Source organism: Salmo salar, chromosome ssa03 (assembly GCF_905237065.1).
Source record: "Salmo salar chromosome ssa03, Ssal_v3.1, whole genome shotgun sequence".
NCBI lineage: Eukaryota > Metazoa > Chordata > Actinopteri > Salmoniformes > Salmonidae > Salmo > Salmo salar.
The window spans coordinates 23656139-23671512 of NC_059444.1; the positions used below are offsets into that span (position 1 = coordinate 23656139).

Genomic DNA, 15374 nt, shown 5'->3' on the forward strand with positions numbered 1-15374 from the left:
ATAACATCTACAGGTGCATACAATCTGAAATCTTATATTAAAGAAATACTCAGCGAAATGACGTTGCCACAAGTAGCATCGCACATATTGAGATGAGCGAGATGCCAGACTTCGCTCACACACAGTCATACAAAGTATCTGCGCATTTGCACGGGTTTACTTCATGCTGTTTAGAGCGTCGTAGCCAGAGCACTAAAACCGCAGAGAAGTTGAGCCTCGCACTTCAACGCTCTTAGTTGCTGCAGAAATTGACCCACTATGTTGTATCTACGTCATATCGCTGAGTCAGTCTACCTTTAATACTGAAACTCCACAGGGCCTGCTGTAGGACAATTCTGGATTTTCAGTGCTTCTGTTTGACTCAACTTATGAAGTTCCAATTCATGTGTGACCCCTTAGAGTCGATTGATGCACTGGTTCATGTTTGATCCCCATCAAAATTTGTCAGTTTGAGCTAGAGGTATTAGGATTCAGCCTACTCTTTCAACCGACTACTGTTCTCATCCCACTGGGCACAAATGTCAATTCAACGCCTGTTCCATGTTGGTTCAACGTAATTTGGAAACAAATATGAGTCAACCAGTGTGTGCCCAGTGGGATGAGACCAGGATCGATGGGCACTGGAGACTTGTGAGAGTAAATATAGAAATATATTGTTACTTATGCTTCCTTATTGCTTGAAGGCAAACAGAGTATTTTCCTCTTTTCTACAGCCAGGGGTGCCTTGTTAAGTATCATCCCATCAAAGTCCCCTTTGAAGGAATGTCTGACAGAAAACGTGAATTTGGCTTCACTGGCCTCTGAAAAATTGCTTTGAGTGTCACAGCTGTTAGAAGGAGCGGACCAAGATGCAGCGTTTTCGTAGTTCCACATATTTATTTAACCAGTGAAACCGAATGCAACAATTAAACACTTCAAAATATACACAAAACAACAACCGTGACGCAGGAGGATCAAATACACTCACAATGAATAATCACCCACAAACACATGTGAAACAAACATCAACTTAAATAGGAACTCCAATTAGAGACAACGACAACCTGCTGCCTCTAATTGGAGGTCATGCCAAACAACACCAACATAGAAATGCAAAACTAGAAACTGAACATAGACATACAAAAACAGACAAACACCCCTGTCACGCCCTGACCTACTCTACCATAGAAAATAACCACTCCCTATGGTCAGGATGTGACAGTACACCCCCCCCAAAAGGTGCGGACGCCGACCGCGCCTAAAAAACAACACAACACAAAGGGAGGGTAGGGTGGGTGACAACTGTCTATGGCGACGGCTTTGGTTCCGGGCGTGGTACCCCCACTGCCCGCTGATCCCCCCGCTTCTGTATGCCCGAAGGAACCAGACCATGGATCCTCGCCGGATGCTTCGGACCACCAACCGCCACTGAAAACTCTGGGATAAAGACCGCCGCTGAAGACTCGGGGCTGCAGGCCGCCGCTGAAGGCTCTGGGCTGCAGGCCGCTGCTGAAGGCTCTGGGCTGCAGGCCGCCGCTGAAGGCTCTGGGCTGCAGGCCGCCGCTGATGACTCTGGGCTGCAGACCACCGCTGATGACTCTGGGCTGCAGACCGCCGCTGATGACTCGGGGCTGCAGACCGCCGCTGATGACTCAGGGCTGCAGACCGCCACTGATGACTCGGGACTGGGAGGCATCGCTGGAGGCTCCGGACTGGGAGGCGTCGCTGGAGGCCCCGGACTGGGAGGCGTCGCTGGAGGCTCCGGACTGGGAGGCGTCGCTGGAGACTCCGGACTGGGAGGAGTCGCTGCAGGCTCCGGACTGGGAGGCGTCGCTGGAGGCTCCGGACTGGGAGGCGTCGCTGGAGACTCCGGACTGGGAGGCGTCGCTGGAGGCTCCGGACTGGGGAGCATCGCTGGAGGCTCCGGACTGGGGAGCGTCGCTGGAGCCTGCAGGCTGAGAAGCGTCTCTGTAGGTTCCGGACTGGGGACCTTCGCTGCAGGCTCTGTGCCATGGATCATCACTAGTGGTTCCGCGTCATGGATTATCACTGGAGGCTTTGTGCCATGGATCATCACTGGAGGCTCCGGGCCATGGATTATCACTGGAGGCTTTGTGCCATGGATCATCACTGGAGGCTCCGGGCCATGGATTATCACTGGAGGCTTTGTGCCATGGATCATCCCAACAGGCTCCGGGCCATGGATCATCACTGGAGGCTTCGTGCCATGGATTAACACGACAGGCTCCGGGCTATGGATCATCACTGGAGGCTTCATGCCATGGATTATTGCTGGAGACGTCGGACCATTGACTATCACTAGAGGCTTCCTACGGGGCGCTGGAACTGGTCTCACCAGACTGGGGAGACGCACTGCGGACCGTGTGCTCAAAGCAGGCACAGGCCTTACCGGGCTATGGAGGCGTACTGGAGGAAGAGTGCGCGGAGCAGGCACAGGGAACACTGGGCCTTGGACACTGGAGGTCTGCTATGTGGGACTGGCATAGGAGGCGCCAGGCTAGTAACACGCACCTTCGGGCTAGTGCGGGGAGCAGGAACAGAACGTACTGGGCTATGGTGGCGCACTGGAGGAAGAGTGTGCGGAGCAGGCACAGGGTACACTGGGTCTTGGAGGCGCGCTGGAGGTCTGGAGTGCACGGCCTGCACAACCCGCCCTGGCTGGATGCTCAACTCCGCTCGATAACTGTGGGGTGCGGGCACAGTTCGCACCGGCCTTTGAATGCGCCCTGACGACACAGTGCGCTTCACCGCAAAATACGGTGTCTGCTCCATCAGTTGCTCCCCACAGTAAGCACGGGAAGTTGTCTCAGGATTCCATCCTGACTCTGCCCAACTCCCCTTGTGCCCCCCCCTAAAAAATGTTTGGGGTTGCCTCTCAGCCTTGCCTTTCGGTGCATATAGAGCCTCGTAGTATCGTCGCTCCTCTTTCGCTGCTTTGATTTCCTCCCTCGGATGACGATACTCCCCAGCCTGCCTCCAGGGTCCTTTACCAGCCAAAATCTCCTCCCAAGTCCATTCCTCCAGATACTGCTGCTGCTCCTTACCACGCTGCTTGGTCCTTCTTTGGTGGGTGATTCTGTCACAGCTGTTAGAAGGAGCGGACCAAGATGCAGCGTTTTCGTAGTTCCACATATTTATTTAACCAGTGAAACCGAATGCAACAATTAAACACTTCAAAATATACACAAAACAACAACCATGACGCAGGAGGATCAAATACACTCACAATGAATAATCACCCACAAACACATGTGAAACAAACATCAACTTAAATACGACCTCCAATTAGAGACAACGACAACCTGCTGCCTCTAATTGGAGATCATGCCAAACAACACCAACATAGAAATGCAAAACTAGAAACTGAACATAGACATACAAAAACAAACACCCCCTGTCACGCCCTGACCTACTCTACCATAGAAAATAACCACTCACTATGGTCAGGACGTGACATTGAGAAGCATAGGGGAGTCTTTGTAACTCTGGAAGCAGGTGTAGAGTTGTAGAAGTTCTGGATGCCTCTGTGAATTTATGCCTCATATATCTTTGTTAGCAGCACATCTTTTGTGGTGTGACAGAGTTCACCGAATGTTGTTTGTGAAAATATAATCAAAGCCGTTACCTTGATTTTCTCTCATTTTGCTAACCCACTTTTCTACAATTTGTACACACACATGGGATCTGGATGTGTCTGATCTCTACTTATTTCTCTGTGAACTAAAGATCTGTAAAATGATTACATTTGACCAATATGGAACCAGATCACATCCCTAGTGTATTTTAGTTGATCTGTGACATCCTGTATCCTTTATTCCCATTCTTTCTAGTGCCCTCCTGGACTGAGTCCCATGAAGGATGGCACAGGCTGCTACGACCACCACATTGGCATCGACTGCTCTGACGGCTTTAACGGAGGCTGTGAACAACTGTGCCTCCAGCAGCTCGCCCCCCTGGAGGACGACCCCACCCTTTACAACATCCAGATGTTCTGCGGGTGAGAGAACACTACTGATCTTGTATGCATCTCAAATGGCAACCTATTCTCTACATAGTGCACTACTTTTTTAGTGCACTAAAGTAGTGCACTGTGCTGCAAATACAGTGCTATTTGGTATGCAGGCCCTGTCTCTGTGGTACTGAACTGATATAACAGTGTCATATCCTAAAGTGTTTAAAAAGGAGGACAGCAGTTTACAGTGTAGGAAATTCTAACAATACCATGATAGTAGGGAAGGGAAAGAGGATACCTAGAAAGGGGATACCTAGTCAGTTCTACCAAAATGTTGTTGGGTTCTGATTTCTTGACTTATGAAATCATGAAATATACTTATTCCTTTCACTGAGGGAGAGAGGGTCATTTATAACCTTTACGTTATGTCAGGATATATTATTGTTAGCCATCAGGGATCCTATGGGAAGAGGAAAGACACCGTCTGGTACGAGTCAACATGACAGCCGTGAGTTGGGGAGGAGTGAGCACTTTGGGGCAGAGGTCAGGTCAGAAGAAAGGAGGAAGAACAGATATCACTAAGGTTCTGAACATCATTGGCTGTTCAGATGTGTAGGAGGAGATTCTGCATAGGAGAAAGGGTTAAATATCAGTGCTTGTGTGAATGTCTTTTGTCGGTTCAGCTGTTCGATCCTCTGGGATGAATGAACTTGGTTCAAGCTTTCATAGTGTCCGTCGAGTTCTTACTTTGATAATCAGAACCTAACAATGTGTAGTACTAGTATTGCCTTGTTTTTCACTTCAATAGATTCCTGGTGATGTCATTGTCATGACATGGTTTTAGTAGGAAAGCGAAGTGCACCAGTATGTCTTTTAAATGTCAGCTGTGCAGTGCGTTAGTCACTCAGAGTGATTTGTCTCTTCGCCTTGGAGAGGTTGTTTCTTAAAAGAGAAAGATCTCTTGACCTCTCTTTTAATGTCAAGTCTTCTCCTGACACAAAAGTATTTCTGACTGTAGGTGACAAACGTGCTTAATTGTCTGTCATATGAAACATGATAATATGACAGGGAAAGTGAACCAGTTTCAATGCGTCGTGGATTAGGACTGCATTATGGACAAAATATATCTAACCCTCTTTAGTGACATTTTCCTGTAGAAAGAAGTGTCATCATGAAGAAAGGGTATTTCACTTTAATCCCAGGCCCATTGCCTTTGATATATTTTACAGAGCTCTCTAGACACTGGAATGTCAAAGTGTCATAAATATGAAAGAGTCGAGAGGACTCACTGTTTGGATTATTCCCTTTTTGAAAAATGAAATGGGGTGTTTTTTGTTCACTGAATTTAATTAATAGCACCATACAACAAAGCTAGAATTGATTGGCACACTAGAATCATGAGGGGGCCTATTTTGTGGATCTCCTTGAACTCAGGCATAAAGTGGTGCACTTCTGAGTAAATAGTGAATCCATGAACACAAGTAAAATAAGTCAATAATCCTGACAGGAAGCCATAGTGATGTTCACCTAATGTCAAGATGGAATTTCATGTACTCTTCAGTCAGTCACTAAGGCAGCCCAATTCTGATACTTTTTCTGCTAACTGGTCTTTTGACCAATCACATCAGATCTTTTCACATATTTTTTAGAGCTGATGTGATTGGTCAAAAGACCAATTAGTGAGAAAAAGATCAGAATTGGGATGCCTGCATAAATACAGCCAAAGGGACCTATTCAATTAAATCGGTTTCCAGTATAAGTCAAAAAACGACCTCATTTTTATCCCTGTATTGACTTGAATTGCAAACAGAATTCGGTCTAAATCCTGAATATGACTATATTTATTACAAGCTATGTGTATAATGTAGATTAAACACAGTCTATTTGAATATAATGTAAGAGCACATCAGCTCACACTGCTCCCCTTTTTTTTATGGCTGTCGTTGTAGTTGTATTGAGGATTACAAGAAAGGTCAAGATGGTCGTTCCTGCCAGCCCCTGTCTGAAGCCTGTACCGAGGGACTGGACTGTGGGGAGACAGCTGATATCCCAGCCAACCAAACCGTTTTTGGGGATCTCTTCTATGGTTACAACAACCACACCAAGGAGATCACCTCTGGGCAGATCCTCAAAGCTTCCTTCAGGTAATGTATGAGTTGTGTCATGGGTTATAGCTCGTGTATAAAATAGGAATGATTCATGGTTGATTCATGGTTGATCCATGGTTGTTTAATTGGTCCTCAGCTAGAGGAAAAAAATTATTTATAAAACATTTAAATGAATGTATACAATGGGCAGAGATGTATAGTATACTAAAGCAAGGTGAGAGACTAATGCACTCAGAAGATTAATCTGTACTGTATGGCATCTTCTGTCCACAATGAAAATTACCAAAATGATGTACATCTAAATACAGTGTATCTTGTGAATGAGGATCTAAAGATCTGCTTTTAATATCTAAAGAAATGCACAGCAGGCTCTGTTTTGTGAATATGAGTTCTGTAGCAGCATGCTTTGTGGGCTGCTTAATTACCATCGTCCACTCACGATGCTTCCTTTCCGCTGAAGTCAGGAAGTCAGGTCACGGAAATCATCTACGGTCCTGAAAATGCAATTTGGGTGCACATGGATCCTGCAGCCAGAGGCAGTGCATCCACTTACAATATGTCACGTGAATGCTCGAGGAAGGCGAACAAGGGGAAGTTAATATCATCAAGTACTGTAGCTAAATCTCAAATGCTCTGATCTCATTTTGAAAGCACCGGGAGAGACAGCCAGGGTTTCAGACAGACTTTGAAAAGTACAAAATGCTCCTGTGCAGAGTGCAGCCAGACATGGTGCTGGAGAAAGCCTCTTTGGGGAGCCATGGTTAATGCAAACCCTAATTATACAAGATGGCAAGAAGTGAATTAAAAGTGACCAGGAGCCAGTTTGGTGTAATGGAACGTAATTGGAGCAGATGAAACTTTGAATGTGCAATGAACAAAGGGTCTGCTGCGCTGCTGCACTGGTGCCTACCTTGGGTTCATTAAGTCTCACAAGAATGCCATACTGATGTGACAATTAATTGGAAACTAAAGAAAATAGTCAAAACTTTTATACACAGGAGGAATAGTACTGGGAAGTAGAGATTACTGCTGATGATGTAGTATTGCAGAGAACTTCAAACTTAATTTAGAAAGTATTATGAATAAACATTCTCTCAATGATAAAAACAAATGCTAATGTTACTGATATTAAATGCTGGGGTTTATTAATTCATTTTGTGACATTTTAATTATATTATTTTAAATGAGAAAAATGTATTTTAACTTGAGGTATAGTCTTAACATTATCCAGATAAATACAATTTAGCGGCAGAAATAAAATGTTGTCCATTGACTGACACCCTATGGAGAGGAATAAGCCCTTGTGTGACTTGTGCATGGTTTACGAAGAGAATCACCGTGAGAGACATCCTGGAATAAAAGGAGAGAAAAACGTGGATTATTCTGTTTCATACCAGCCTGGTGCTTGGAGTTTCATTGGCGCTTCATCAAAGCTCCACCCCACGGTTCTGTAGTGTCACAAAGCATCTGTTTCACTCTTTGACAGTAAACTTATGAAAGGCAAGGAAGTCCAATTTTAACACTGTCTAATCATTAACGTAGCATGCAAAAAGTAAGGAAACTTCAACTATCCTGAAAAAATCCTGAAAAGTACAGAAACAACACATAGCTGCTGGATAGAAACGGAAATTTGGTTCTCCAAACTCCCAAGCTCCCCTCTACCACACTCTACTGTACATAAAACGTTTCACAAACTATACCAAATGTGCACATTTCCTCATAGTCAAGTATGACTGTTGATCTTTTATTCATTTGAAAAAGAGGCATCCCACCCCTACCTTTTTATTTAGTCTGGCTGGAACAACAAAGGGAAGGAAATTAAAGGACACATCTAGCAGAGTGAGAAGGTGCCTACTGGCTCTTCACAGCCAGTGTTGCAGGAATAAGATGAGGCTAGCCTGTACCCACTCAGCAGGAGCAGAGTCTGCTGGATGGCCAGGCTCCAGGCTGTGCCACAGAGCTGCGTCTGATTCTATCCACACAGAGCTGTGGGCCCTGCTTTCATGCTCACCAGCCTCTGAAACACTTTTCATGTTTTTTAAAAAGGTAGTTGTCATTTTCTGAATCGCTCCCGCTGAATTTCAGAGTCGGCTTGGTAATTATTATTTCAAAAGTTAGAATTTTCTGTGGAGGATTGGAGGTAAATAAGAGGTGTCATACAATCTTAGCCGGAGCTTTTATGTGGCCAAGACCGGCCGGGACACAGAGTTTTATAACAAGAGCACATAAGGGGATATTCCATTAAACATTTTTTCTTCTCTTTCTCTTGAGCATAGAGAGAGAGAAGAGATGGGATCTTAGCTGAGATGGCTGGTGCTGTTTTGTATGTCTACAGACTTAGTAGTGATGCGATTTCCCACTGGTAGATCTAAATGTCTCTGAGGGAGGCAGTGAAGTACATTAGAATAATGTGAGTTAAAAAGGCAACCTCTTCTCATTATTTCCTCCCTTTGGCTCCAAGGCCTCTCTCTCTCTCTCTCTCTCTCTCTCTCTCTCTCTCTCTCTCTCTCTCATTACTCCACACAACATGCTTAGAGCAGGTTTTAATGAATATTTTTGTGTCCTTTGTTCTCATTAGGGCTGCTTGGGATTGTGATTTAGACCACATTTCCTAACTACTTGGTGGGGTGTCTCCTCTCACCCCCTCAGAGGAGGAACACCTTTATCTACTCGCTTAATTAAAATATACAATTTCTGTGTGAGCTAGATTGATTATATTAAACACTGGAGGGCATTGCCTCAATTATTGGACGTTGTAAAGTTCTTACCCCAGCCCCATTCCATCACTTGTCATCTGTTATTAGCAGGGGGAATACAAAAAAATGTATATATCATAATCAAAAAGTCAAAAATATCACTGAGGTATGTCATAGTTGAAATTATAAAGTTGGCTGAAAGCCTGAAACAGTTAAAGGTTACATTTTTCATTTCCCAGCTATTACTCAAGAAGAGGCACATGGACATGAACTCTTTCAAAGTGACCTAGACTTTCAAATGAATAATAATATGCACAGGATGTACATATTATCTAAATAAGATTTTAACTTTGGTTGGCTCTGATCTTGAAAAAATACTGAAATAGTTTTTTGGCATCACCTCATCCCGTTATTACTATTTTGTTAGATTCCAAAGTCCAAAGAAAACTCACTAAATTAAACTCTTGGTTTTCCTTTTTTAGATCACAGGAACTGTAATTTGTGATACAGTTTGGCAATTGACTATGTTAATATGAAATTGGCTTTAAGCCAGTTTAACAATGGCATATTTCATACAGGCGTAACTTCTTCTTGACAATACAAATTAATCACAATGGCACATTCAAACCATTTTACCCTCTAGGCCCAAGGTGCATTATAAATACCCTTTTCTCCATTTTCTTTGCTTAGGAGATAAGTATTGTTATACTATGCCTAAAGCAACATATTTGATATGTATGAGTCTAATTTCCATGCTTTTAATGACTGTTAACAATGTGTTCCTCTTCCTTACCCCCGGCCATGGAACGGCCATACAAATGAATTGGCATGTAATGGCATTATTTCAGTGTTTCCAATGGAGGGTCAGGTTTCATTTTCAGAAAATGCCCCCAAAGGGGACGATTTTAGCTAATATGTGTAAGACGTGGGTGTTGGTAGATGAGGAATCAAATGCAGGAGAACAGCGATTCGGTGTATGGGCTTTAATAGGCTTCCACACAAAACGACAGCCAACCCAAACAGCGCACAGAGCGCACAACAAAGCAAAGTGCCCCAAACACACGGGACAAAACACAGCTTGCGTAAAACATACGCACCACTGAAGAATGTGCAACAAACCACGTGTAATCACGCACAGCATACAATGAAAAGATAATCACGCACACAGAGCAGGTGGCCCTGCTGGCTAATAAAGCCAGCTAATTAGCCCAACTAAGAACAGGTGCACCTAATAACGAAAAGGGGGGAAAACAAAAAGGAATCAGTGGCAGCTAGTAGGCCGGTAACGACAACCGCCAAGCGCCACCCGAGCAGGAGGGGGAGCCACCTTCGGTAAGAGTCGTGACAATATGCACAGCCATTTTACAGTTACATCCAGTTCCTGCTAGTTCTAAGTCCCTGGAAGCTAAAGGATATTTGACACTGCTTATAGATATAAAGTATCAATAGGACTATTGCTGTTTACAGTTCCGAAACATTATGTAATTGACTTCGAAGGGATAAATGACTATTTCAGAGGTGGTTGTAAGATATATGTCACGCCCTGATCTGTTTCACCTGTCTCCACCCCCTCCAGGTGTCGCCTATTTCCCCCAGTGTATTTATCCCTGTGTTTCCAGTCTCTCTGTGCCAGCGTTTTTCCCATCCTCCTGCTTTTTGTATTCTCCTTTTTCTTGTCCTCCTGGTTTTGACCCTTGCCTGTTTCTGGACTTTGTACCCGCCTGCCTGACCATTCTGCCAGCCTTGACCACGAGCCTGTCTGCCACTTTGTACCTCCTGGTTTTTGCCTGTCCACGACCATTCTCTTGCTTACCGCTTTGGATTAATAAACATTGTAAGACTCCAACCATCTGCCTCCTGTGTCTGCATTTGGGTCTCGCCTTGTGCCTTGATAATATATTAAGTAATGGGAGTGTGATGCTCAATCATTGACTATGAGTAATGTTGCTTCAAGTCAGGCATGTGTGTTTGGAACGTGGAAATGACGTAATGCTCCTTTCATAGTAGCAGTTATTTTTCACTCAGTGATGAATAATAGGAGGGGTTTGTAACTGCATCCCACCCCTTTCCTGTTTCAACCCAATTCTGGAAATGTATGTTTTGAGTATTTAAAGATCATGCTGTTTATTATTGTGTTTACATCTGTGGCTGTTAACCATCAAGTCAAAAGAACGCAACTTAATATGAGTAGATGTATACTGTAGATGTGCTGTACAGAGCCATTGCTCAGCTACATGAGGGGTATTCTTTTTTCTTCTTCTGTAGTTATATCATTATTGTACAGATTGTGTTTCATTATTTGTCTGTTCTAAAATCTTTGTAACTGGTATCCCCATACATGTGGTTATTCATGATTCCGGCTTTTGAGGAGAAATCGAGATTTTGGATTAAGGATCACCTTTCAAGCTCAAATCTTCTTCATCAGTGACTCTTACCAGAAACATGAATGCATGCAGAAAAGTGAGCATAAAGAAAAAAGTGCTTCCATATAACTTTCAGGTACCTCCGCTGGTCCTTTTATCGAGAAAGTGAAAGCTTTCGCGGCAGTACAGTTTTTTTCATATTCAATTCAAAGTCATTTGCCCTTTAAGATCCACTCTTTTTCTAACTTTTCAAATGGACTCTTTGGAGTGGATATTATCACTATTGTAATGAATGAATGCAGTGAGCAGAGACAGGGATGAGTATACCAGGGAGAGCAAGATTAAGGCCAGGCACCACAGGCTGAAATTACATTTTTGCATCTGAGTAGCTATACATTTTTTGATTTGTTGGTATTTTGGTCCATTCATATTAGTATTTTCAAAAAGTAAACATAAAAATGAAAATTGATGTTTTCCTTAGTTTCTCATACTATCGTCATCAAAATGTCATCAATTTTAACGACTTAAAAATGGACATACATCCATAATTACACATGATTTAAAATCCCATTTCATAGAGAATGTAACAAACTGGACTATACTGTAGTAACTTACTTTGAAGAGATCGTGATTATGTCTAAATAGGTGTTTGGTGTTTGGTAATCTAAATTCAGCGTACTTGTCTTGGAGTGCCATTTTCCCAAAGTCAGACTCTTCCAACACGCCAACTCATTTTCCTCAGCTTTAGAAGCATCTACAGTACATTCATCAAATTGTGTGTGGTTATCCTTAGATATATGCTTCAGACTTGCATAGAGGTAATTGTTGATATGTTGTAAAAAATACATTTCAGGTAACATTTTCTTTAGAAAAATGTGCCAAAAATGCATATTGGTGACATAATATTTTGTAGCTCACACGGGTTCAGGTTTTACAGATGATTTCGTGACGGTTTTCTTGTCTGGATCCTCTCATGTGTAGAAAAATGGCGCTTTCACAAGCCCCATGTTATGGAATAGGCAGAAACTTTATATCGGCGGAAAGAGGTTTTTGAGCTGAAGCCACTACAAGAAACAGTACGTCTCTAGCATAAGCACACGGGAGCTATTCAATATTAAAAATGTCGTCACCATGTGAAGCACTGGTACGTCAATCGACTTTAGGGGGAGCCTTAAACATGAACAAAATGAGCATATCAGGTTAGGAACTGGAGGAGAATCACAGAATAAAAGGACATTTAACATTATGAAAAATGACATGTTTGATGTAGAAGTCTCTGATTCTCCCTGCATGCTCACATACAGTATTTCCTGTGGATTTTCTTAACCATCTGCCAGAAAATTATGAACGATTCTGGCTGAAACGTGTTGGTTTTAACAATAAATAAAACTTTTTATCAACTACCACTCTCCTCCAAGAGTTGCTGAGTTTCCTCTTCACTTCAGAAGATACTGCTTTGCAGTTTGTTAATGATTGACACTGGCTCTTCTCTGCCTTATTCCCTCTCTCCCTCATGAGGCCTAGTTGGATGGGTGAGTAATTGTGGGGCTCTAAATAGGCTGTTTTGTCATACTTAATCCAGGCAGAAGAACTTTGCCCGAGGCATCGAGCAGCAGCTCCCAGATGGCATGGTTGTGGCATCAGTTCCAACCGAGGTGCAATGCCACGAAGAGCTGTCAGACCCAGTCCCTGACCCAGACTATCTCACAGGTAGGAGCAATTTGGAATTTATAGATTTTGTCCCTTATTTTGTCATTTCAACGTATACCAAGAAGCTTCGTAAATTGTGCAATATCAGTTTTTCTTAAAGTGGAGAAAACCCTCTAGAGGGGAAGTCAGAGGCAGCAGAGTGCAGCTGATTTGATTGGCTAGTAGCATGAAAACACAGGCAATAAACCCATGGGTTCAATTTCCAAGAAGAAACATCCCAGATTATTTCAGAATTTAAGACTAACATGTCAGGCTAACATTTTGCCTTAAGCAGAGCCAATGAGTCCCATTATTTGGGTGTGTTTAAATTGAATTGACTATTGTCCAACATGCAATATTGCTGCTATGGTGGCGTTTGTTCTGTGGTGTTATGACCAGCAATTTTTTAAGAATGTGGTTACGTCTGTCCCTTTCAATGCTGACCTCAGTCACTAGCGCTGGTATTGCTGATGGCTGACAAAGAAAATCATACATTTTGTTGCTCTTCCAAGTTTTGTAGAAAACGTTATCTAAAAAAAACATGTTGTTTGTCTTTCATTTTAATCTATACAATCAACGTGTTTTCCTCCTGACACCTGTATTGTCAAATAACCTTCTTTTGTGTTTTCATAAAACATGCACTTTCAACATCCACCTTCAACAACTTTTTTAAAATGCATGTGATTGAATCCAAACGTAATTCTCTCGAAGTTACTGCACAATCCACATCCACAGAGTATGCCAAGCTACCAAGCATGTCATCCAAGTAAATAATGAACTGGAAGGAAATGGGAGAAGATATTAACCAAATCATTTTTCATGAGGAAAGGGGCTGATTTGGATTGTGCCACTGCTGTCAGAATTCATTAGTCTTCAGATCTGAATTCTGTCTGGTGCTTCTCCACACTACAAGCACAGCACATGGTGCCAGCCGTGCCATTTAGACAGAATACAGAGGTTCAATGTAAACCACCCTCATTAACAGAGGAAAAGATCCATCCTTGCTCCACCAAATGACTCAGGCTTCAATGTGCTGCATCTTTCATCATTCCATTCACATCTCCCATTTGCTGCTGTTGTTGGCAGGTACAACATTGTGTACATTACTGCAAAGGGAGCTTAACAGGATATTTAACATTTGGATTAGGCCTATTCAACTTCAGAGAAATCTATTTCTGTCCTATTTCCTGGAAATGTAAAGACTCAGATCTTTACTTTCTAGTTTCTTCGTTTTATCTGGATAATGAAGAAAGAAAAAAAGCTAGATATATGCTGTGAAAACTGTGAAGCTGTTATCATACAGTATGTTGTAACGCTGTCATACAGTAGTCATTACAGTATAAAGGTTGTCTTCTCCATTAAAGCACTATCGAATTTGCACTGGGACAATTTACTCTTTCATATTACAAAGAAACTCACAGTGGAGATGAAATCTTGTAATCTCCACACATAGTTATGCTTTAATGAGAAACCATTCAGCATTGTTATGGTACCTTTGGTAATATGTCTTATGGCTCCCGAGTGGCGCAGCGGTCTAAGGCACTGCATTTCAGTGCTAGAGGCGTCACTACAGACACCCTGTTTTGATTCCAAGCTGTATCACAACCGGCTGTGATTGGGAGTCCCGTAGGGCGGTGCACAATTGGCCCAGCGTCGTCCGGGTTTGGCTGGTGTAGGCCATCAATGTAAATAAGAATTTGTTCTTTACTGACTTGCCTAGTTAAATGAAAGTTAAATAAAATAAAAAATAAATGAAATGTATGCCTATGGTAATGGTACCTATGTTTAGATGCAACTGGCCCGATATGTCCATACTTATGTCCAGATTTGGATGGTTTATATGACCTCTCAAAGAAGGTTGCTTAGACACTACAGGACATCTCACTCCAAACCACATTTACAAGGTTATTTCTAAGGTAATGGATAATCAACAAAGACAGAATGGCATCAGTTAAAATGTAATGTTTATTGGAAACTTCTGAGGATATCAAAAAAGTATAATCTTAATGGATTTTCTGCTGTCATCACATCCCAGGGCCTTGTCCCTCTGGAGTATAAACCTTTCTATCCAAGTGATGCCGTGGGGCTGGAGGAGAGCCACAGCAAAGGATCCCATCACCACTTCACCATGCCCAATGGTTGTGTTTCAAATGGCACCCTATTCCCTATTTAATGCAATACTTTTGACCAGGGTCCATAAGGATCTGATCAAAAGTAGTGCACTATGTAGGGAATAGGGTGTCATTTGGGATGCAGGTTCTCATTGTGTAATAGTCCTATAGCTACTGTTCTATTAGAATTGATCTCACACAGTACACAGAAAAAAAATGAAGGTTCTTAAATGGTCCTTCCTCAGCTCTTAAGGTTCCTTGGAGAACTCTTGGAGAACTCTTGTTGGGTTCTTGACGTGACATCAACAGTTCTTCTGAATTCTAAAAAGTTATTGAACCGTATGGAAGCGTGCAGATGTGTCCCTTTCATAGCACACATCAAATTGGCCAGTGTTATCCAGTGTTGATTCAAGAGTTAAATTAACACAGTAAAGAGTTAAATTAACACTAAGTGG

General features: G+C 42.7%; 1 protein-coding gene across 11 annotated transcripts in view; it reads left to right on the top strand.

Annotated features, from left to right (window-relative positions):
• The window catches only part of astn1 (astrotactin 1), a 281049-nt gene that overhangs the window by 122362 nt on the left and 143313 nt on the right, over nt 1–15374 (top strand). For all 11 annotated transcript variants that reach the window (XM_045714659.1, XM_014190633.2, XM_014190634.2 and 8 more), the window contains 3 exons: nt 3831–3997; nt 5902–6096; nt 12702–12829. In XM_045714659.1, the coding sequence (XP_045570615.1) occupies nt 3831–3997; nt 5902–6096; nt 12702–12829 (490 nt within the window). The remainder of the gene's footprint in view (nt 1–3830; nt 3998–5901; nt 6097–12701; nt 12830–15374) is intronic.